Below are 25,411 nucleotides of genomic sequence, written 5' to 3' on the forward strand. Positions count from 1 at the left end.
CTAGACTGTCTCAAATTGTTCATTTACAAGGGCATACACCTTAGAAAGATAAAGGCAAGGGTAAATCACGTGGCTATCAAATCAAGGAAAAGACCATACCTGATGACTTAACAAATAAGCACGAAGTATGCTTTATGATGCGATCAACCTTCAAAGTTATGAACACCTTTTTATGGTATCTTGATAGTGGTTGCTCAAGACACATGACCGGAGACCACACTCTCTTCAAAGAATTTGAATCTAAGAAAGGTGGAAATGTCACATTTGGTGATGGAAGCAAATCCTAGATAAAGGGGAAGGGAATCATCTCTTTACCAAGATTACCAGATATTGCAAATGTGTTGTATATGGAAGGGCTGTGAGTAAATCTTTTGAGCATTAGTCAAATTTGTGATCAAGACTTCATTGTGTTGTTTTCAAAAGGGAAGTGTCTGGTGTTAAATGAGTCAGGTAAGTAACTCATAAGTGGAATTCACACACTAGACAACTGCTATAGTCTAGTTCTAGATGTTGAGATTGTATGTAACAGCATTCGAATGCCAAATGAAGACTTATGGCACCAAAGGATGGGGCATGCTAGCTATAAGCAACTATTAGCTACGTCCAAGAATGATGCCGTTCTAGGAATGCCTAAACTCAGTAAGGTAACAAATGTTATGTGTGGACCATGTCAACTTGGAAAACAAAAAAAAGCTCAACACCATGCCACCTTAACTACAGCCACAGCCAGACCTCTTAAGCTTCTTCATGTTGATCTGATGGGTCCAACAAGAACAAAATCCCTTAGAGGAAAGAAGTACATCATGGTAGTGGTCAACGACTTTACCAGATTCACTTGGGTCATCTTGCTACAGTCTAAGTCTGAAACTCCTCACCACATTGAGCTATTATGTAAAAGGGTGCAAAATGAAATGGGTTTGAAAGTTGATCGAATCTAAAGTGATCATGACAAAGAATTCAAAAATTCTCAATTAGAGTCCTTTTGCACAAGTGCTGGCATAGCTCAAGAATTTGTAGCCCCTATCACTCCTCAACAGAATGGTGTTATAGAGAGAAAGAATAGAGTCATTCAAGAAATGGCCAGAGCCATGTTACACAACAAAGATATGGCAAAAGATCTATGGGGAGAGGAAATTAACACTGTATGTCATATTGTGAATCAAATGTACTTTAGACTAGGTACAAAGAAGACTCCTTATGAACTATGAAAAGGAAGAAAACCAAATGTGAAATACTTCAAAATATTTGGTAGCACTTGTTTCATTCTAAAGGACAGAGGATATGGGAAAGTTGGATACCCAAAGCAATGAATGAATCTTTCTTGGGTACTCCTCCACAAGTAAAGCCAATAGGGTGCTAAATAAAAGAAATAGAAAGGTCATGAAAACTGTCAATGTTGTGATTGATGAAGCACCAACTTCAAAGTCTTCAAAAGATGCTAAGCAAATGCCAAAGTCAGTTATTCCTCTACCTTTAGAGACTGACCAAGAAGTAGGTGATCAAGATTCTTCTCCTTTTGCCTCACCTAGTGCTATACAAGCCCCAAAAGACTCTTCCATATCTCCTCAGCCAGAAGATCAAGTAGATAGAGAACCTTCATCTAGAATCAAACTAAATCATCCTTCAGATATAATTGTGGGAAACATGAATGAACTAACCTTGAGAAAGCGAACAGTTGATAAATATGTAGCTAACTTTGTTTCTTATTCATGGTATTTGTCTCAAGTAGAACCTGCCAAGGTTAAAAATGCTCTTCAAGATGAAAGCTAGGTTGAAGCCATGCATGATGAACTCTATCAATTTCAAAGGAATGATGTCTGGACATTGGTACTTAGGCTAGAGGGAGTGAACATCATTGGCACAAAATGGATATTACGCAACAAAACTGATGAAAAATGAAATGTGATTCGCAACAAAGCCAGACTTATGACCCAAGGAAGTAGAAGGAATGGACTTTGATGAAACTTTTGCTCATGTTGCTCGTATTGAATCCATAAAATTCTTACTTGCATTGGCTTGTCACTTAAAGTTCAAGTTATATCAAATGGATGTAAAGATTTTGGATGGTTTTCTTAAAGAGAAAGTCTATGTAGCTCAGCCTAAAGGGTTCATTGACCCACACTTCCCAAATCATGTGCTTTATCTTAACAAGGCACTTTATGGATTAAAACAGACACCGAGAGTGTGGTATGATTGTCTCACTGAATATTTGGTGACAAATGGCTTCACAAGAGGATAAGCTGATAGAACCTTGTTCATCAAGAAAGTTGATCGAGAACTGGTCGTAGCTCAAGTCTATGTAGATGACATTATCTTTGGAACTACAAAAGATGACTTGGCTCACTCCTTCTCAAGCATGATGCAAACTGAATTTGAGATGAGCATGATTGGAGAATAGATCTATTTCCTTGGATTGTAGATTCATCAAAGTGACTCAGGTATTTTCATCTCTAAATCTAAGTGTTGACATGTTTGGAAAGAGTGTTGACCCTTCTTTGTATAGAAGCATGATAGGTAGTCTCATTTACCTTATTGCTAGTAAGCCTGACATTAGCTACACTGTGGGAGTGTGTGATAGATATCAAGCTAATCCCAAAGAATCTCACATTACTGCGGTAAAACGTATTATCAAATATATTAAGACCACTAGTAACTTTGGAGTATGGTATGATAAAGACACTAATGATGTCCTAGCTGGATATTCTGATGCGATTGGACTAGTTATGTAGATGGCCAGAAAAGTACTTCTAGTGGGTGTTTTTACTTAGGTAATAACCTAGTTTCATGGATGAGCAAGAAACAGAACTCCATCTCTCTCCACTGCTGAGGTTGAATACATTGCTACTAGCAGCTACTGTACCCAATTTCTTTGAATGTAAAAATTTCTTCTTGATTATGGTATTTGTCAAAAGCATCTCACTATATATTGTGACAATACTAGTGCCATTAAGATCTCTAAAAATCCTATTCAACACTCTTGGACTAAATACATTGAGATCTGACATCACTTCATTCATGAGTTGGTTGAAGATTGTACTCTCACTCTTGAATTCATTCACATTGATGATCAAAAGGTTGATTTTTTCACCAAGCCTTTAGATTGTAGACACTTTGAATTCTTGCACCAAAATATTGGTGTTATATCCATGGATCTCTCTCTCTCTCCTTTTCCTCATGCATATGCATCTAGTTTTGATGCTTTGTTTATTTGTTTGTTTGCTTTCGTTTTGTTTAAGTTTTCTTTTAAATAAAAAAAAATTACAAAAATAGTGTGTGTTTGTGTATATTGGTACTTGTGTACCTTGGATGGCCTTTGAAACAAAGTTTCTCAACTTTGTATCTCTTGTAGCTTAGATGAGCATCTTCATGTACAACTAAGTAATGTGAGCTTTATGGCTCTTTTGTGTGATTTGGTTGATTTGGTTGATTTCTTATCTTTCATATCTTCAATCACTCTTTTTGATAGGAAGGACTAGTAAAATTTAAGAGAAAGACATAAATAACCATCTCACCACTAAAACTCGTCAATCATAAAACATTTGTGTGCAATTCATAAAAGTCATGCTCGGTAAAGTGTAGCACTTGCATAGCAAAATAAGGAAGTTCGAGCTTACATAATTAGGTATTTTCTTTTCTCTCCTGTATGTCCATGCATGATATGCTTAAAAAAAATATGCAAAGATCATGAAAAGCAAAAAGAATCAAAATGCTTTTAATATGGTTGGAAGTGTGTTTTTAGGATATGTGGGAGTTATATGATATACCGCAAAGGTGATGGTTCCCATCAAACAGTTATAATTATGTGTGAATGTATATGATCCTCTTATATCATTACTCTTCATATAATGAGACACTTATGCTTTCTTGCAAAAGTTTCACACACAACACGCATACTCTTTGCTACTTTTGATACTATTGTACAAGTATGGTGTGATTTGTTCATTAGAAGGAATACATGTGGCAATATATGCTCTTTAAACTATCTAAACATTTTTTGAAATAAAATTTGGTTAAACTTGTTTAGTGTATTTTTAATCTAGGAATGCTTTGCATCTAGAGTTATGGTTGTGTTTTTATGCTTAACACGCTCTTTGATTACTTGTTTTGGTGTGCATCTTGTTTGCATTCATCTTGTATCGCTTCTCCTCCTTGAAAGCCTCTTTTCAAGCTTCTCGATAGCATCTCGACACCTCCTCAATAGTTGCTCAATATCTCCTGAAACATGCCTCTTTTATCGAGTTTTCTGGGTTGTTCTCGATACTTCTTGACAAATATCCCGATCCATCGAGCCAAATTCTTTGAGGTCTCTATCTGCTTGATAGATGCTCAATAACTTCCTCGATCAATCAGGATTTTTAGTCATCGACACCTCTTCAATACCTCTCGATCTATCAAACTTTTGCTCTCGATAGAAGCTCTATACCTTCTTGATCTATCGAGATGTGTTTTTCTATATATATCTAAGGTCTGATCTGTTTCATTTTTTCTCAAATGTCTCAATACCTCTCACTTCTCCCTCAACCAAATACCCTTTTTTTCTTACTCAAATCCTTCTTCCCTCTTCATTTTCAGCCTAATCCAAGCCTCCTTCACTTGCTAAGTGCTCTTGATCTTTCCTTTTTCTCTTTCTTCATGCATTTCATGCATTTAGACCTAGGTTTTCAAATTGTTTTGGGAAATTTGGGGGTTTTTTGGGAAAATTGGGGTTTTTTTTGTGTTTTTGTCAAATTTTTGGGATGGTTTTTGTTTATTTGATCTCACATGCTCATGCATTGCATTATATGATCATTATAACAATGTTTCATGCATTCTAGGATTATGTGACTGATTATATCTTATGAGTGCTGTTAGGTTGGATTGGGTTTCTACCTATGATACATTTTTCTCTAGCACGTAACATGTTCATGCATTATCATGCATTGCACGTTTTTTTTTTCTTCTTTCCTGTTCCTCACCTTCTACTGTGATTTTGTGTCTTTCTTCTTTCTCTCTTTCTCATTTAGTCTTCTTACCATGGCACCTAAAATATCTATTTCAACTAAAAGCCCAATTCGTCATGGCTCTTCTTTATCTTTTTCTCTTCCTTTTGATTACGTTCGGTTCCGTAATGAGAAGGCATGAGATCTCTTTGAGAAATTCTCTAACCAAGTGATTCATTCGAAATGCTAGGTCATTCTATTTGACTTCCTAAACGCTCCTTTACCCGGTGCGTTTAGCTCTCGGGGATGGGCTTCTCTTTGTGAGAAACCCTCGAGGTGTCCCGACATGTTCATACAAGAGTTCTACTCCAATATGCATGCCATCGATACCTCTGTACCACGGTTTACTACGGTATTCCTAGGTACACATATTGTAGTTACCTTGGAGCTCATTTCCGATGTACTACATGTCCCTAGGGTGGATTGTCCAAATTTCCCTAGGCATCGTCATCTCTCTTCCATCTCTAGAGATGAGTTGGCCTCACTCTTCTGTGAGAAGGCCATGCTGTGGGAAGGTACCCTAAATTTCTCCACAACTGAGTTTACTAAGGGTCTATGGATCCTTAATATGGTGATGACCTTTGTACTCACTCCACAATCACATTATAACACTATCACCAAGCCTCATGCTCGTTTCCTTCTTTCTCTCATGGAAGGTCTTTCTATGGACTTTCCATCACATATGATAGTATCTATTCTAGATTGTTATCAAGACACGGTTATCATGATAAACTCATCTTTCCTTAGACTATCTCATGCATCCTCACACACATGCATGCCACTATTCCTCCTTCTCCTCTCTTCTATGTCATGGGTGACATAAGTAAAGAGTCTATTCAGAGGAGTACAGCATAGCTTGCTGCAAAACGGCCACGTGTGGAGATGACGGATGCAGCCCCTATAGCTCCTACCTCTCGACCCTCTTCCTCATCTGCCCTTTCTTTCTCCTCTAAGGCCAATGTCTTTCTCACTGACATCATGGAGCAACTCCAACACATGCGTGCTGATTTTGGTAGTCATCTAGACCATCTTTCTGATGAGATGTGTCAGATGAACACTAGAATTGATCGCATCGCTCATCGCCAGTCTTGCCTTGGTGGTTTTGCTCCTTTGAATGGTAGAGATGATGATGGTGATGATGCTTTTTGCTCCGAGACCGATGATGGGATGACTGCTTCTCAGTGATTCACCATTTGTCACTCGTGACAAAAAGGGGGAGTAGTTCTGTATATAAGAGTAGTCTTTTTTATTAAGGGGAACACTACATAGGGATAGACTAAATAGGGGGAGAGTGTGTTTTTGAGGGATGTAGTGAGATTTTGTTGTATTTTTTCTCACTTCATGTACTATGGTCTTTTGACCACTTACTTTTGAGATACATTTATTCTTTTGATATATGTTATATGATATATGATATATGATAATATATGTTCTTTTCTTCACCTTTGTCTCACACGTGTTGTTTCTTTTCTATCTTTATAGACAAGTTTCTTCTTGTATACAACTTGTCTGTGTTTCATACTTGATGAATCTTGTTTAAGTGTTTCAATTAATACAAGTTACAAGTCTATCATACCATGATCTCTCTTCTTGCAAAGTTTTTCAAGAGTTCGTAGTAGGGTTAGGCTTATGTACTTTTTTGTATGTTATGGGATAGTTGTGTTAGACTTCTCTCATAATTTCTGTTTGTGGTTTTGTCATGGATTGCCAAAATGAGAGATTGTTAGGGTCATATTTTATTGTAATTAGCTAATCCTTTGAAAAAATGCACTTTACTTGTATCTAAGATGGGTTTAGTACTTCAAGAAACATGTTGTTCCAATCAAGTATTAAAGACATAAAGATTGGTCCAAGAAACAAGTGAAGAAAAACTATTCATTAAGTCTCGACAAATAGCTCAATAGATGCCTGCTATCGAGACATAATGTGAAACTCGATTGATAGCTCAACAGCAACTCAATCTATCGAGATTTACGATTGTCATTTTTCCATATTTGAAATTCAGCCCAAGCTTATGTAATTGCTTAGGGTTTCTTTTCTCACAAACCTAGACATAAATAAAGCTTATTTTAAGAACCGTTACACACAGATACAGAGACCAAGAGACTTATTTCCTCTATGTGAAGCTACTGCATTTGTACGCCATAGAGTTTTGTAACCGAGAGCTTTCAGATCTTCATTTTTGATGAAGCAAAGAACTTTTTAATCAACAACATCTGTTCAAGTTGCTAGAGTTAGTCACAAACTTGGATCCATGTAAAGGGTTAATCACAAATTAGAGGTTTGTGCATCGAAAGGGAAGAAGGCTACTACAAGATCAAGTCTAATTGGGTATTGGAGTAAAAGTTCAACTGTAAGTTGGTATTTTGGGATAGGCCAGGGCAATTGGTAAGATTCTTTATTCTTGTAACTGCTTGATTGTTGATTAGTGGATTCTTGGGAGTGGTGACATTAAAATCACTCGATAGGGTTTTTGTCTTGTGAGGTTTTCCCCATTTGTCAAAAAATCACCATATTAATTTATTTTCCACTACATTTAGTATTTTTGGTGATTTGTTGGAGTCTCCATGATTTGCATGCAATTGAACCTAATTAATCAACTTGGGTAAATTGAATTAATTAACCGGGGTCAAATTATCTTAATCCAACAATAGACACTTTTTTGCATCCTTAGATGCTAATGCTTAGGGACACATATGAGGAAATGAAGATTAAGCATTCTGAATCAAGGTTACATCGGCTTTTTAATGGCAAATAGATCATGGCTTCCTAGGCTATGATGAATTTGTTTAATCAATAATGCTAGGATCATACTAAAACTACAACTTTGTCATAATTTGTCTACATGGTGAGATGTGAGTGATGGATTTGTAAACTTATATGAAGCCCCGACTTTTACTTCACCACTTACATAATACCATATGAGCAAGTTATGATAAAAGTTGTAACTTTATTTGTTTGCCTAGCATTTTTGGTTGTTTAATTTGTGGTTGTTGGAGAAATCAAGAAAGGCCTCTCGGAGAAATTGCATTTCATCTGATGAAGGACTCACTCGGCTTCTTTTTTTGGATGAATCTTACTCAGCTTCTTATAGTAGTGGCAACTAGCAATCAAATGATGTTTTCTTGCTTAACAAATTTGCATATCTTAGTAGTCATTTCACCTTGGTAAACCATCATTAGGCATTCTCAATTTCAATAGTTTTTGCTGAATTTTTGTAATTCAACAAGTTGAGACGCACAATCTCCTCCTCGGTAATTATCTAATTAAAAAATAAAAAAATAAAAATAAAAGAGGTTTAAAATGAAACAAACTGAATATATCTACTCCTGTTGAGAATTAAGATTGCTGTTTTCAATGACGATGGAAAACTCAAAACCGTGAACAAATCCAAACTGACTTTCATCCAACAAAGAAGAGGTACAAGAAGAACCGATTTGACGGGGGCAGCTCAATAACTCAACCAACTCGCCACCTAGACCCCATGACTCGTCTAATTCCCAGACGAGTTTCCTCACTTCAACTCGCCCTTTTCCCGAACACCTCAAATATTCCGAACTGAACTGCCCCATAATATCAAGGGTTAATAAATAATTTTATTTTTAAAAAATTGACGAATATTTCGTCATACCCACCAAAAATGGTAAAAAAATAAGATAAGATATACTTGACAGACTTTTCTTCAAGTTTGCTTGAAGATATGGGGTCTGATGCTGAAGAGGCTGAAGCTATATTGCTGCTGTAAGCTATAGAATTCGCTGCTACAGTCTGTCCCTTCGGTGTGGTCATCCAAGCTCTAAGCTCTGCTCTGCCAAACCTATCCAAAACTAGGGCAGTATTTATTGGATTTGAATAAGGCAAATTTCTTTAAGAAGATTTCGATTTTTCAGACGTTGCTAGGTGCGATAATGTCGTTTAATGAAATATCCTGAACCTCTCAAGCAAAAAAAAAAAAAAAAAAAATGAAGCTTGACAGACTTTTAAAAAATAATAAATGGAAAAAAAAAAAAATTGTACCTCAAGTTGATTATACAACAGAACAGAAGATTCCTATCAAAAAAAAAAAAAAAGGGTGTAGAGATGAAAGGGAAAGGGAGGAACCACTGGAAATAATAAGAATGGGTGATTTTGGGAAGAATTTTCTTTCAGTTATTTCCTTCTTCCCAAACTGCCCATTCCCATAACTTCCAGCAGCTCTAATCTCCCTTTCCCCCTTCTCACTTTCTCAGTTGTCTGCTTGCTTGCTTTCTTTCTTTCTTTCTAGGCATGTGAGTCTTTGACCCACAAGTCCACAACCAATCTCAAATATATGTTTGGTTTTACAAGCACACAGATCTTGACCTTCTTTTAGACCGCCGCCGCCCCCCCCCCAGGACCCACAAGTCCACAACCAATCTCAAATATATGTTTGGTTTACAAGCACACAGATCTTGACCTTCTTTTAGACTGCCGCCGCCCCCTCCCCCCGCCAAGAGAAAAAAGCCCCCAATTAAGTTTTTAAAAAAAACTAGTATACAAAAAGAAAAAAAATTTGCCCTTAAATATATAAATTTTTTCAGATATCGTTTGAAATATCGTTAAGTTCTATTTTGATAAATAAGTTAAAATGTTTAAGAAATATTTATTTTATATGTTATACTTTGTTGACATTTTTATAATATCAAATGTTTTAAGAAACATTTATTTTATATGTAGTATTTTGTTGAATATGAAATAGATGTTAATTTTTATTTTCATAAAAAAAAAAAAAATTGTTTTAAGCTTTGCCCCCATTCGAATCCTGATTCCACCCCTGAATTACTTGTACACATCCCCAATCCCAACTTACCCTTAATTTTTGGTTATTTACTCGGTTAGTCCTTGTGGTTAGTGTTTTTTTCTTTTTTGGACCATAACAATTAACAAACATTTTTAAAGACTTATAGCCCAATATTGCATGGCTGATTGCTTTTTGTAACTCGCAATAGTATCTCTTAATATGAGTTTAGGATTTTCAGAAAATTTAATTATATAACTTAATTATTTATGATTAGATTATATTTTAGCATGTCTCAATATTTGAATGTAAAATAAAGTTTGGTTACAAATTTAGTTATAGTCATTGACTACAACACTTACTAAAAAATTAAATTAGTTACATATTTTGAAAATATAACCGTTGCATTACTTGGTTTTTATATTCTTAACACACATATTAAATTTTATACCAATCAGATGTTATTTACTAGTAGATTCATTGAGTTATTTTTTATGCATAATTTAAATCTACAAAAACTTGAAAATTAAATATTTAATTGATTACTTAGTTATTGATTTTCAATCTTCTAAAAGAAAAAAAATTGCAAGCAAAAGGGATATAAAAAAAATAAATGTAATCGAATGGTGGATTTGTCAAAATTCACAAACAATAAAAATAAATTGAATGGAGTTGTAACCATTGGCTACAACCAATTTTATAACCAAAATTTGTTCTTAAATGTATATTAATTACTATTGTTTTGATATTATTTCAGTTACTTGCTTTTTTTAATTGGATTGTAATTATTTAGTATTTTAAGAGTACAATCCTATAATATTGCAATAATGCTTTGCCTCACGTAATAACAAACTAGCTTGTAACTCCATGCACATGTATGAATATACTTAAAAAATATACATTAAGATACATAGTATAATTCTTACATATATAATTTAAATATTATTGATAGTCATTCTTTTATATTTTTTTTAACTCTTTAAAAAGTCTTGTAAGAATGTTATTAAGTAGAAAATGTAAATTGTCCATTTTTTAAATATTTTTATGTTCATTAATTCTAGACTCTTTGGTTTTTGTACACAATAACTCACTTGAATAAATATTTATGATATTGTAAGGTCACAATTTGCGCCCAAACCCAACAGTATGAAGGGGACATGCCCAAAAAGCCCAATACAATAAAATTTGTAGAGAGTGGGCTTGAAATCTAGGTTCTATGGATATTGGATAACGAAGATGCTGAGCTAGATCCCAATTCACATGCAATGAACTGTTTATGTAAACGATTGGTATTGCTTTTTTCTCTTTTAAAGATAGATTACAATTAAGGATAGTGGTGTGTACAGTGTCTTTTTCTCTTTCCTCTCCGATCCCTTTCCCTTAATGCCTTTCTCTTCCTTTTATACCATTCTCCACGTATGGATCAGATCACCGATTTAGATACTTGTCTCATCCACCGCCCTTCTGAAGTCTTCAAACTATAGCTGTAAGGCTGATCACCACTGTTTAGATATCACTTCCTCATTAATGCGGCCAGAGAGGTAGGTGCAGGGTCTTCAATGCGGTGGTGGCAGCTTTCTCTAAGATATTTCTCATTCGTTCTTACTCCCTGTGCCCTTGTTGAACACATCTTCATCCACAAGACCCTCTAGAATGTCATTCTTATCACCAAGACGTACCATCTGATTTTCACTTCACCTAGCCGAGGAGTTGCCCCTCTTCGAACTATTTCCATTAGCCTCTTTCGCAATAGTTTACTTGTGGGCTTTTAAGTTCAGTATCGTTACTACCACTAACCCTTCTTGGACAAGTAAATACCCTCGAATCAGGCCCAAGGCCCAAAAAAAAGCTCTGGACCTTTTGTCCTCACAGATATGGTCCCACATTTTATTCCAAAATTGAAAAATAAAACCCTCTCTAAAAATAAATAATTTGGACACATGACGCAAAATTGGACTTCAATTGTAGAATCTAAATGGATTTTCTCTAAACTTTACCTATATATATAGATGACTTATAAATTCGAATTATTTTTAGTTATAAAAAAAGGCTCATAAATATAAAATCATTCAAAAATTATGTTTTTTTTTTAATGGTTTATTTATATAGGACTTCTCGTTTTTTTACACTAAATTAACTCATTTGGCACAAAAATTAAAAAAACTTAGATTAAATGGGACACATGTCACGAAATCAAACTCTAACTGAAATCCAATTTTTACATTGAATTAACTCACTTAACACAAAAATTTAAAAACTTATATCAGATAGGGCATGTGGCACAAAATTAGTCTCTAATTGAATTCCAATTTAAAATCTAATTGGATTTTCTCTTAGTAACTTAAAGTAGATAAGACACATTGCACAAAATTAAACTCTAATTGAATTCTAATTTAAAATCTTATTGAATTTTCTCTCAGTTTTACTTATTATTATATACTAGAGGAAACAACATGGAAGACGAAAGGACGCTTCGGTATGAGCAATTAATCACTAGAAACATGCCATGAGCCCCTATTGTATTAATGGCACTAGGCTAGCCTATCAAATCAAAATGCATTTTCTAATGGTTGTGTTAAACCGTCACTCTACGAGTTCGTCTGGGAAATAGGGCAACAGACCCATAGAGTGAGGAGGCAACTAAAGAGAACAAAATTAAAGTAGACAGTCTAATTTTACAAAAACCTACCATGGGCGACTATACTAGGTTATGGACGGTCAAAGGAAGGAAGCAACACGATGGAACGAGTTGCAAGTGGACAGACTCCCTATGGTGGACAGACGAGAAAGAAGACGGATATAAAGTGGACGGTGGCAAAGCCACGTGGCACCTGCATGGTTTAATTGGTCCTAAAGGAACTTCAAATGGAAATGTCTTGTGCTTCACGATTAACCCTAGTCAACAGAATCTCTATATGGAAAGGATCCCATAAAATATGTGCATTTATGAGGATCTTGCCTACAAGGAAATATCCTTCTTCGCCAAGAAACCAAAGTCGGTTCTACACTACTATAAAAACCCAAAACCCTCAGAGATCAAGGTATGCATAATTCTCCCCAACTCTGGCACTCTAGAGTTGCGAAAGTTCTGAATTAACCTTCGGAGGGTATTTGGCCGGTACCACATCGGTACTCTTTTGAGGTCTTCTTTTACTGTGTTGTGTAGGTCTTGTCTCAAGCACATAAGGATCGTGAAACTAACTGACGATTTTTGGCATCATCAGTTGGCGTTGTCTATAGGGAATACATAAACCATATTACCACTTCCCGAACAAAAAGTTGCATGGTGTTTACTCACTCGATAGCGACCACCAACAATAACTAAGGAGACGAACCACGCACCACCACCCTTGAGAGACAAGTTCAAACTCTTGCCATAGCTGTTGAATGCCTTACCAAGCAAAACCATGACCTAGAAGAGCAGCTGCGCCAGAAGGACACCGAGCCCCAAAATCAAGAAAAGGAGCAGGAGGGGGATTCACCCTTCACTGCACCCGTCACTTCATTCCCCCTTCCACCGAAGTTCCGTATGCCACAAGTTAAGGCCTACGATAAGTCAAGGGATCATTTGGAAAAAACCCTCATGCACGTAGCAGACGAGATCATGTGCCGAGCTTTTCCCACTACATTGAGAGGTCTCACATGAGTATGGTTCAGTAGATTGACGCCAAACTCTATCAATACCTTCAAGGAATTGAGCGCCCAATTCGCCTCGCACTTTATCGGAGGGCATAGGTACAAGAAGTCCACTGCATGCCTGATGAATACCAAGCAATGGGAAGATAAGAGACTAAAGTCTTACATCACCCGCTTCAACAAGAAGGTCCGCTCGATTGATGAAGTTGGCAACAAGATACTCATGGCTGCATTCACCAATGGGTTACAGAAAGGGAAGTTTATGTTTTCCTTGTACAAAAACGACCCAAAAACCATGTCGGAGTACTTTATAGGGCTACTAAATACATGAATGCAGAAGATGCGTTGCTTGCCGAAAAAGAAAAGTCCAGGAAGAGAGAAAGACAAGAAGAAATACGACAGGATAGGGGATGGAAGGCCACAAGGACGGGAGATGGACGAGAGGATACAATTTTGTAGAGAAAAATGTAGATTAAAAAAAAAAAAAAAAGAAGCAATCAAGGCATTGAAGTGTAGATACAATTTTGTAGGTATGTTTCCCGTTCTTGTTCATATTTTAAAACCATTATATGATTTTTTTTTTTTTTTTCAGTTTCTAATTGTTTTTTTAATATATCTTTCTTATCATTAAAATAAGAAATAATAATAATATACTCTAACAATCAAAGTAAACGATTAATCTAAATATATCAAGTTTACACGTTTAGTTTGATTCTTTAAATAAATCTAAAAGTATATGGAAATATACCTACATAATTGTATCTACACTTCAATGCCTTGATTGCTTTTTTTAAAAAAAAATTTAAATCTACGTTTTTCTCTATTCTAATATAAGTATTTAAATTTGAGTTTGAAGCAAATAACTAGAGTTCAAAACTATAATTATTTACAAAAAAAAAAAAAAAAAAAAAAAGCCAAGAGATTGAAGCGAAAAAATATAGTAGTGATTTTAGGGTTTTGGGTGATGTAAAATGATATTAAGTAATTTTTTTCATTATTATTTTGTGTAAAATATAGGATCAACTAATTTTATTGCCATGACAAAGGAAAAAAAAAAAAGGGAAATTTAGCAAGTTCCATGACTTTTTAATGAGAAGGGCCAAGGGTGTATAACTTAGTGAGAAGGGTATAAAGGTAAATGGGTTAAAATAAAATCAAAGAGATATGCCATCAAGGAGCATTTTTTTTGTTGTTTTTTTTTCAGCAATAGTTAATTCCTTGCTAACTCTTATTTGTTGGAAGGTCAGATAGTAGAGGATATCAATAGAAATCTCATTATCTACTAATACTCTTCTTGTTGTGTAGTTTGCAATCGTCAAAGTGATAACAGTTGCATCGTCACGAGGATGATGTAGTCTCCTTACATCTTTGTCTGTGAAAGTAATAGAAGGCTCGTCCACTCTAGACGTCCTGGGTGGGCGGCCAATGAGTTGAACATTCTGAACTACTCGTAAGTAAGTCTTCTTAGCTTTGGACGAACTCCCGGTTGACATTCCTCCCACAATAACCCTTATTTCTCCAAGTGGTTGACGCATTGGTTCTTTTGCTTTGCCCTTCAACGGTTGCCTTTCATCCTTATTGTCTCATCCAAGGAAATTCTTCAACTTTCCCTGCTTAATGAGAACTTCAATTTGCTATTTCAAGTCGTAACACTCGTCTGTGTCATGCCCACGATCTCAGTGGAAACAACAATACTTGCTTTTATTTCGTTTGCTAGGATCTCATTTCATCTTCTCTGGCCACTTCAAGGATGAGCTGTCCTTGATTTGCATCAACACTTGGCCAAGTGGGGAATTCAAAGAAGTGTAATTGGAATATCATTCTAAGGACGATCCTGCTTTCTAGCCGTCTTGACCTCTTTTTTCTCCTGTCTTGGTCTTCTTTGGACAAGGACCTTACTCTAGATGGTGTACGTAACCAGCTTCCACTCGTTCAGCCTTCTTCTTTTCCTTGGCAAAAATCGCATCCTTAGCATTCATGAAACTTTAGGCTGAGTGTATTAGCTCGACCATCGTCTGTGGTTCTTGGTCATACAACTTATAGATGAACAAATCCGAAGTAACTCCATTATAGAAGGCTACTAAGAGGATTTTGTCGTTTATCTCGTCTACCAACAGGGCTACCCTATAAAAATGACTGATGAAAGTCTAAAAACTCTCATTTTCTCCTTACTCTATGTATAACAGGGTGGACGAGGAACACTTATACCTTTGGCCTCTGACGAAGTTGTTGATGAACAACTTACTTAACTCCTGGAACAAAGTTATGGTATTTGATGGTAGCTTACCAAACCATACCCTGGTAGGGCCTTTCAACATAGTAGGGAAGGCTCTGCATATGATTTCATTGGGAACGTCTTAGAGATGCATGGTTCTCTTGAACGTGGCAATGTGATCACAAGGATCTCACGTTCCATCATACGAATCCAAGGTAAGCATTTTGAACTTGGAGTGCAGAGGATGACTTGTAATGGACGCAATGAAGGGAAAGTTAGTTCTATAGACGAGATCACCAACATGATTCGCTCTTCTCATGGAATCCTTCATCTACTTCATGGCCTTCTTCATCTAATCCATTTCTCTCTCCAAATGTGGCACCCTTCAAGTGAAGATACCTCTGGACTGATCTCCTCTTTCAACGCCATTCTCCGCCCCTTCATTCTCTGAGTTCTACCCATGTTCCTTGGCGCATCGCTGTCGACGTTGTCTATTGACTTCTCTAGTTAGCTCCTGGTTTTATGCGCTAAGTCCGCCATTGCAGTTACCATGGATTGCAGTTGTTGCTAGATGGACGATGGCGATGGTGTTGGCACACAATTTGGATGACTGGAGACATTTCCACTCTCCCGGTGTTCTAGACTTGTGGCCATCGACCTAGTCCAAATCATGTAGCCTTTTTGTCTTGGAAAGCAAGGCAGTTAATACTTAGAAACTTTGCTTACTCGCCACAGATGGTGCCAGTTGATGATGCACGAGAATTAGTAGGCTGAATGCTCTAGGCTACGATGATGACTTAATGACCTGAAAAGAGAGAAAAAAAAAGACTCTCAAGGGTGACCGGGGTGAGCTGGCCAAGGACCCTTCGATGGTTAAGTCAGTTTTCTCTCTAGAACACAAGGATGATGAATCAGTTAATAGTAAAACATACTTTGGGCTGACGGGGTCAGATCCTTTTTATAGAGAGTTTTTAATGGGTCTACTTGTTCGGATCAACTACCATCATGGGAGATATGTGTAATTAGTGGAGAAAATGTAGTGGATTTCAGGGAATCCTCCTCACATTCTTGAATAATAGATCATGGTCGTCCTTGTCATTGTATGACATGGATGACTAGGCTACTTTGGATGATCATGATATTCATGGACAGGTCCTATTCATATCCATGATGCTTTTGTTGGACTTCATTTCTCATGAACTAGTTTGGACATAGCTTGGTCATGGACGACCATCATGGACAAATGAAACTTGATTTAATCCACCATCAATAATAATAATAATAATAACAACAACAACAGCAACAACAACAACAACATACAAATGCATAAAGTTTTAAAATTTTCTTCTTCAAGTTTTCATATTATCAAATCATTACATGATAGTCTTATTATCAATACTGCAAGCTACACCTCTTTCAAATTTCAGTTCAATAAAAAATAAAAATTGGGCTTTTTCTTATTTTTTAAAAGGACCTAATATCTTGTTAAGGAGACCAAAGTTTAATTTTGTTAGGCCTAAAATGATTTAGGGACAATTTTTTTAAGGGTAGAAAAATCATAAATTTTTTAAAATTTATATATAATACTTTTTTTTTTCAAGTCAGGGTGTCTTGATATGATGGTAAGACAATCATTATGAATCTGATTCTATATGTTCCAATTTTATTATATTTACCCCAAAAAAAAAAAATTCATAGTTTCATTCCCGTGTATTTGGTTGGAGGAACACGCTGTGACATAGAAGGAAAATTCTATGTTACTTATTTGTTGGTACAGTAAGTGTGTTTGGCTCCAGCTTAAAAAGTCAACTTATTTTACTATTCTGCTTATTTTTGCTACTGTTTATGGGCCCACTACACTTTTTGATACTATTCATGGGTCTCACTATATTATTTCAGCTAATTTTTAATTTTATGTACAGTACCTTCAACAAAAAGTTTTCAGTTTCAGCAAAATAAGCAGACCCCACTACACTTTTTGCTACTATTCATAGGTCCCACTGTACTATTTCAGCTAATTTTTACCCTTATCTATAGTACTTTCAGCAAAAAAAATTCAGTTTTATAAAATAAGCAGATCTCCAACATACCCCTAAGTCTCTATAAACAATTTCTAACAGGATATGTAACTCATGTATAGAGCTTCAATATAAGGACAACCGAACTGAAGTCGTTTTCTATCCTTAAGCTTGAGGTCTTTCTTTGTTTATGTTCTCATAAAATGCCTGTAATCAACAAAAAGGTTTCTGGATAATATAATATATTATCTCAATCATCACTCCAGTCACCAAATAGGCGCACTAATTCTTTCTGCAAAGCCTCATATATCTTTCAAGCTACGCATCACATGCATATGGTACTGAATTGGTTTTCATGGGAGAGCATAAAAATCAAATTTAAAAAGCATATATCTAACAAAAGGAAGAGCTCTGTTGCAAAATATTTAATAATAGTTGGCACAGGTTCTTATACTGTCATCCATAAAAAAGTCAAACATGCATCAATATGTATCCATTTATTTAATTTGCTATAAGATGGTGGTGTCTACGAGCTAAGATGCCTCTTTCCCATCCAGTAACCTTCTCTTGCATCAGGTTCAACAGTTTGCTTTGCTTTGCTTTCCACGGATTTGTCACTGCAAAAGCGCAATAGGGATTCTCACTATATATTGACCCACGTTAAAATGGGGGGCAAAAAAAAAGCGTAAGTATATTGCCTTGAAATACTGGGAAGAAAACATGTCAAGATAACGGTCACATAGATTCTAAATTCTAACAGATCCACAAAGCAAACATTGATGTCCCTTAAGTGATAAATATACAAGATAAATTTTGCCTCAAACGCCTTGAATAACATAATGAAATTGCACTAAAAAATTTCGTATGACTAACACAATCCATTCTAGAAATTAGAAAAATGGAAATAATACTTGAAATGTACATGTCAATGTAATATTCATTTATGTAACAAAATTTCTCACCTTGGAACGAGGATCATTCTCTAGTTCAGCACATGACATTGATGGTGCAAACATATATGGTCCAGACAGTTCTGGATTAGTCATGAACAATTCCTATATACAAAAAACCAATCGCACAAGCGTTATCATGCACAAAACTACATTAACCACAAGTTTCTCACAATGATATGGTATTAAAATTGAAGGATGTAGAGGATCAATCAATCAAGTAATTAAAATTATACTGTTTGTTTTACTCACACCAACGTTGGTCATCATAGGAAGATTCAGTGATTCAGCAGTAAGAGATTCAGTTTGTTCTGATTCTTTTTCAGAACCCTCTTCCTGAATAATCATACCATGCACGTTAGTATTCAATATTCCTTGAAATCCAAAATATTTAGAAATTAAAGTAATTAAGGAAAGAGAAACACCTTATTGTAATGCTCTTGATTCAATGGAGCGACATCAACCAAGAAATCAAGATGGTCATCCAGCCTGACGGCCCGGGCGATATCAAAAGGCTGTATTGTTCGCCTTCTACACTTTTCAGTTTGCAGCCACGCACGAACTGTGAGCTCAAGAATGAAAAGCTCACAGGCTTTGGAGAACACAATAGGAGTGTCTGCGCTGACCATCTAGTGATACATTTTTCATAAAAAGTAAGAAGCTCCACAACATACACAAATGTTATAAGTTCTCACAAAACCCATGCAAGTTTGCCAATTTAGAGGGCTTGCCTGTTTGTTATTTTCGTAATAATTAGGCTTGCTGATCATACATATATATAAAAGAGATTTTATTCTAGATCTCTCCATAGGAAGAACTCTCAACATTGGCACTAAACCACAAAGTTATTGGCACCTATCAAATTCTAATGGTAAAGTATAATGGAGCAATTATATATACAATTCTTTATTAGGTGATACATTTTAAGTTAGCCAATAGAATTCAATACAACTATATAGTTGAATTTAATTAAGAAACTAGGTAAAATACGTACAAAATCATACTTAAATTTTGTCTATAAATATAATGATGAAAATTGAATTTATGAAGATGAACGCTGTGTGTAAAGATAACTATTTTTATTCTATGTCAAAAGATATTAACTTAGTACTTTAAAGTAACATTCTCTTCTCTCATATAAATGAATAATGAGTTATTTTGCTAGTTCTCAAGAAATATATATATATACACAGAACACGCTATTAGTAATATAAGAGGAACATTGTTCTTGGAATATTACACCACCTACCACACACACACACACACGCACACAAATTTACACACCAATCATCATTTTACAAAGTACATATGTATAACAAGAAAATTGATTTTTTTTCATTACATATTATTTTATTTGTTTCTTTTCAATTCTGTATAGCACAGATCTACTTATGTGCAACAGTAACACTCAATTAAGATTTTATTTCCAAGCATATGAAGATTTAGATCGACAATTACTAACTTGAATGGAGAGAATTGGAGGATTCAATGGAAGTAATTCTTTTCCCATTAACAATCTTGACAATATATATATATCCTAAAAAAGGTGAGAAATAAAACAAATAAAAAAAATTGCAAACCTTCACTTCTCTATCGGATTTCATGATCTTTTTGATTCTCGAAAAAGGTAGTTGATGGTGGCTCTTAAATACTGAAACGCATCATGAAAAATCATTATATAATAACCGCCATGTAAAATTATTGCCCTCTATTAAACAAGAAACATGTTTAGCATCACAAAAGAAAAGAATAAAACATTATTATTATGTATATGTGCCTTTTGTTATCAGATTGACTTATTTTGAAACTTCGCATGTATAAGTAATCCGTCACCAAAAACAAAAAGAAGAAAATTATGATAGATCTTCTAATATATTGATGATAATTAGTAATTAAAAAAACAAAAGAGGAAAGAAGTATAGGTGGGTATCAATAATTTAAATGGTAAAGAACCTGGAGTATTATAAATCTCAAACATTTGTTGACGCCAAAACAACTCTAAAAACTTCTTATGTACTTGCATAAGACATGAATCCTCTTCAGCAACCTTTAAGAAAAAAAATAGTTAAGAAAAATGATGGCCCAATTAAATAGGTTGTTGAGAAAGGCGAGTATCTAAGCACAAAAGTAAAAGAAGTTCACCTTTTCGTTTTCGTGATGGCACTGATCAGGTAGCATAAAAGGAGGCATATCAGGCATGAAGCTGTGCACTTGTGGAGATGGACTTGAGGGGAAATCTATTGGTCGATTCAAATCCATTGATTGATTCAAATCTATTTCTGGTCTCTCGACCACACTTTTCATGTCAAGAGAGGGTCTTAAATAAGGATGTATAGAATGGAATTTTTTGGGGGAGTGGAGATGTCGGAGAAAATTATTTCGTTCATTTGATACTACACTTTCTTCTCACAGGATAAGTATTTGGTATACCGGGTGCAATTGCCTTTATTTTCACATAATAATGAGTTTCATTAATTAAATTTATGATAAGACTCACTATTAATATGAGATGTGACATTGCTTTAATAATATTTAAGTATTTTTCTTCTCACATAAATGTGGATCTCATATGTGAGATCCGTATTTGAGATTATCTTTATGTGAGAGGCAGTTATAATGTAACGTAAACCCTACATAATTTCATGGGATGCAAAATAATCAATGAGCAATAAGTATGAGGTGAACAAGAGCAACTATCATTAAGTTTGACATAATTTGAGGTGAATTTTATCATTAGACTGAAATTATGACATGGAATCCAATAGTATAAGCTCTCTTGAGCTCTTTTTAATTTTTACTATCAAATTTTATGGCTTGTATTTATTATTATTATCATTATTTTTATATAGATATGATAGAATTACTATTTCTTATCCGGTCAAGACACTAATCCATTTTGGTGTATACGGGGTTTGAATTTTAAATCTTTTATTTAACTAAACAAAAATGTTTACTAGTTAAGCTAATTGAAATCCGTGCTTGTATCTAAATCTATGCACCATAAAATGGTGTGACACGCTTACACTTGTATTTCACTATTAAAGATTTAGATTAAAACTCATTGGTATTTTATAAATTGTGGTCAAAACTTCTAAATTTTCCTTCAAAATTAAAGTGATAACTGATAAGCTTAATATTTCTTTTTCTTTTTCTTTTTTTATTATAAAAAATTATTATGACAAGCAGGAAGAACATATTTAAAATCCAATTCTCCTTATAACGAAGACTAGTCAATACTCAATATTACTAAGCATTACATAGCTTTCTACGCACCATAAAATGGTGTGACACGCTTGCATTTGTATTTCACTATTAAAGTTTTAGATTCCAACTCATTGGTATTTTATAAAGCCTGGTCAAAACTTCTAAATTTTCCTTCATAATTAAAGTGATAACTGATATGTTTAATATTTCTTTTTCTTTTTTTATTATAAAAATTTTTTTATGACAAGTAGAAGCGACTTAAAATCTAATTCTCCTTATAAAGAAGACTAGTCAATACTCAATATTACTTAGCGTTCCATAGCTTTCTTCTTATTAATTTAAATCGATCATTTTGGCCTAAGAATGTGACTGATGGCTTCAGTTATTAGGGTTCACCACTCAATTGGCAACTCTTCATACACAAAGTACTTAGAGGTTCAAGGGGGAGAAGATCAAGTCAAGCTAGTAGCATATTAATGTATATGTTTCTAATTATCTCCAAGAAAACAAAAACAAAAAAATTTATTAAAGCACAGGTTTTATAATTGAATCTTCCTTCCTAAAATAATGGCATTGAATTCATGTTGAGTCTTCTATCTTTTTATTAAGTTAAAGTTTTTTTTTTTTTTTTTTTTTTGGAGTTAAGGTAAAACTTGTTGGTAAACAACAAGAACATTAGAGTATATTTGGTAACTGTTTTTTCTCCTTATTTTTTTTTTTTCAAAAGTAATTTTCTATTTTTGAAACTAAAAAACCTGTTTGGCAATTCAAAATGGACAAAAAATAAAAATTATTCTCAAAACTCAATTTGTGAAGGAAATTAAAAACATGCAAAAGACTGTTTTGAATTTCTAGTTTTCAAAAGTCAATGAAAACACGCATTTGATTTAATGAATCTGTTTCATTTAATGAGTTAAAATATTAGTTCAAATCCTAATAGCAACATATTTTAGTATTTTCTATTTTTTCTTCATTTTCTTTTTTAATTTCAACTAACCAAACATTTTTTTGTAAGGACACAATTCAAATTCCCAATCTCGACAGGGAGGAAAATGGGCTTGAAAGGCCTTTCTTCACAATGAATTTGTAGAGGATGGGTTTGTAATTTAGATTTCAAGGATGGCTTAGACAATTACAAAAAGAACGGGCTTTGGGCCCAATGGAACAAAACAAAGAATCGTTTGCAAAGAGTACGACTGAGAATTCTTCCTCGGACTGTTTCCGAGGATAGTTTCTAATAATATTTCTCAAGTTTGGATACAAATATTGATTATCATATATCTTTTCTTTCTCAAAAAGGCCTCCCTTGTTTCGTATGCCTTCCCTCCTATTTATACTCCTCCTCTTCTCTTCATCATCTTCCACTTTATGGTTGCAACCCTGATTTTTGGATACTTGTCCCATCCATTCTTCCCTAAAACCCGCTGGGATTTGGGACCAAGTTCCAAGCTCTATGCTCAGGTCCCATCCTTCCATCTATACTGTCAGCGTATCAATTACAGAGTCTTTAATACATGGGCGGTGGTAGCAGCTTTACTTTAGACATTCCACCGCTCTTTCTACTGTCCTCCACGTATACTGTGTATTCTCGGCTTAACATTCCGAGGACAAATTCACTCCTCGGACGGTATGGGACACTTAAATACTCCACGATTATTTTAATGTTTTCGGATTTGGGTTTCCAGCCCAAAAGACCTTGTTGGGCCGTCCTTCATAAATTACTGGGCCCAATACCCCTACAATAGCCCCTCGAGATTCTTTTTTCTTTCACCTCGGGAGGAAAAATAGGACCTCGAATTAAAAGACCTTTTTACCCTGCAGAATCCTGGAATATTACTAACGGAAATAACTTCTGAATTACCCATCGCGTGTTCCCGATGCTTCGGTATGCGAAACGCCCCCGAATTTATTATTGGCGCTTCTATGTCCCCCACGTTTCATTGATATGACACATATCCAACGGTCGAGAGCGATTCTACGTGTTGAGGCGGAATTCGCCCGCTTCAAAACACCTTTTGACATATAAATACTAATTTTCTACAAAATTCTTCACACTACGAAACCTCATAACGCACCCACACTTTCCATCTCCCCGTACTCTCTCTTTCTATCAAGTACTCTGTCCGAGGTGACGTGCTTCCTTCCTTTTTTTTAAAAGTAAGTTCTTCAACACTCTTTCCCCTCCTTATCAGCTTTTTGTTTCTTTTGTTTCTTTTCCTTCCCGTCTTCTCTTTTTCACTGTGTCTTTCATCCTCGGCGTAGTTAGTTTTCTTCACACCCCCCCCTTTTTTCAAAAAAAAGAATGGGTAGATTTGCGTCCCTGGTAGATTCAAACGAAAAAATAGAGCAGTTTAAGATTAAGTAAAAAATTCCCTCGGATGTATCCATAAGGTACTGTAACGAGGAAGAGTATTATACAAAAAGAAAAACGGGGGAAGTCGTAATCCCGATGATTGCGTTCATCGAAGGGGGAATGAAAATCCCCATGGGAACCGTGACTAGGGATTATTTTAGGGCTTTTAGATTAGCTCCCACCCAGTGCGCCCCAAATGTCTTTAGGATCCTAGGTTCCATAGATGCCTTAAATGAGAAGATGAACTTAAGGCTCGCTCACCACGACGTGAACTGGGTTTACAACCTCCACTACCTAAGCAAAAAAGACGAGTATTACCTAAAATCTAGATACCCAGAAGTTAGGCTAATTCAATGTCTCACCCGAATCAAATAAGGGCCTAAAAAACGACTTCACGATAATATCGGAAATTGGCACGATCCCGGCCTCCCCGTCCGACAAAGGAAGGGACCAGTGAAATTTCTTTACATGCTATTATCCTCTGTCTTTTTACTTCTCTTACCTGCTTTTACTTGGATAACTCTACGGATCCACACGCCGGCGGATCGTCATCCCAATCTCGTTGACTTCGGACGGTTGGATAGGATCCTACAAGCCGAGGTTTTTGTGCACACTCGACGGCCAACTCCGAGCAAACTCATCGATCCTCGCGGCTACACCCCAATATCCAAAGCTTTTCGGCGCCGAAGTGCGTGATCAAAGCCCACGATCCTCGTCTTCTCGGATCGAGTGTTGCCGTTGAAGGTTTCTTGCTACCGGAGGGGACTACCATTCCTCAAGGCACCTTGGTTACCCAACCAATCCAACCACCACAATTCGTTCCGGTTGGGATTCCCACGCTTCCTTTCTCCGCAAAATTAACCTTTGGTGAAGCCGCGTCTTCCCACTCCACTCGTAAAGGAAGAAGAAGAAGAAATAGTTGAGGTATCGGATTCCGAGGACGAGTTTGAGGTTTTTAATCAACCCTACTCTCCCGAAGATTCAATCGCCTTCCTCGGCACCTCTGCCCATTTCTCAAAGGCTACTACCGAAGAATTTGACAATATGGGCATTCAACGAAAGATTAAGCCCACTCTAAAGGATGTCCTTGAGGCGGCGATAAGGCCCCTCGAGTCCAAGAACCACCAAAAGAGGTGCGCCCTCGGATTCAAGAAAAGTGAGTGCCGACAAAGGCCCCGAAGCTAGGCTTCCTCCTCCTCCCCCATCCTCCCAAACTCAACGCACCAACATAGCCGATCTCAAAAGAAAAAGGGATCGGCCGAAAGGAAAGGAAGTGGTGGAGGTAGGAAAGCTCGTTTCC

At 35.7% G+C, this 25,411-nt stretch overlaps 1 protein-coding gene across 1 annotated transcript; it reads right to left on the reverse strand.

Annotated features, from left to right (window-relative positions):
* Nucleotides 1–18,135: 18,135 nt before the first annotated feature.
* Nucleotides 18,136–20,858, reverse strand: LOC142605831 (nuclear transcription factor Y subunit C-10-like). Its single transcript, XM_075777265.1, has 7 exons — nt 20,697–20,858; nt 20,508–20,601; nt 20,135–20,205; nt 18,980–19,183; nt 18,807–18,890; nt 18,567–18,659; nt 18,136–18,221 (listed from the first exon to the last, which is right to left on the reverse strand). The coding sequence occupies exons 1-7, from the start codon at nt 20,856–20,858 to the stop codon at nt 18,219–18,221; spliced, it is 711 nt and encodes a 236-aa protein (XP_075633380.1). The 3' UTR covers nt 18,136–18,218.
* Nucleotides 20,859–25,411: the final 4,553 nt, after the last annotated feature.

Source organism: Castanea sativa, chromosome 1 (genome assembly GCF_040712315.1).
Source record: "Castanea sativa cultivar Marrone di Chiusa Pesio chromosome 1, ASM4071231v1".
NCBI lineage: Eukaryota > Viridiplantae > Streptophyta > Magnoliopsida > Fagales > Fagaceae > Castanea > Castanea sativa.

Excerpts from the sequence above, each read along its gene's own strand:
- LOC142605831 (XM_075777265.1), bottom strand. The coding sequence starts at position 20,858 with ATGAAAAGTGTGGTCGAGAGACCAGAAATAGATTTGAATCAATCAATG. Across the intron at positions 20,206-20,507 it reads TGAGATTTATAATACTCCAG|TATTTAAGAGCCACCATCAA; the intron begins GTTCTTTACCAT and ends GATGCGTTTCAG. Across the intron at positions 19,184-20,134 it reads AATCCGATAGAGAAGTGAAG|ATGGTCAGCGCAGACACTCC; the intron begins GTTTGCAATTTT and ends ATGTATCACTAG.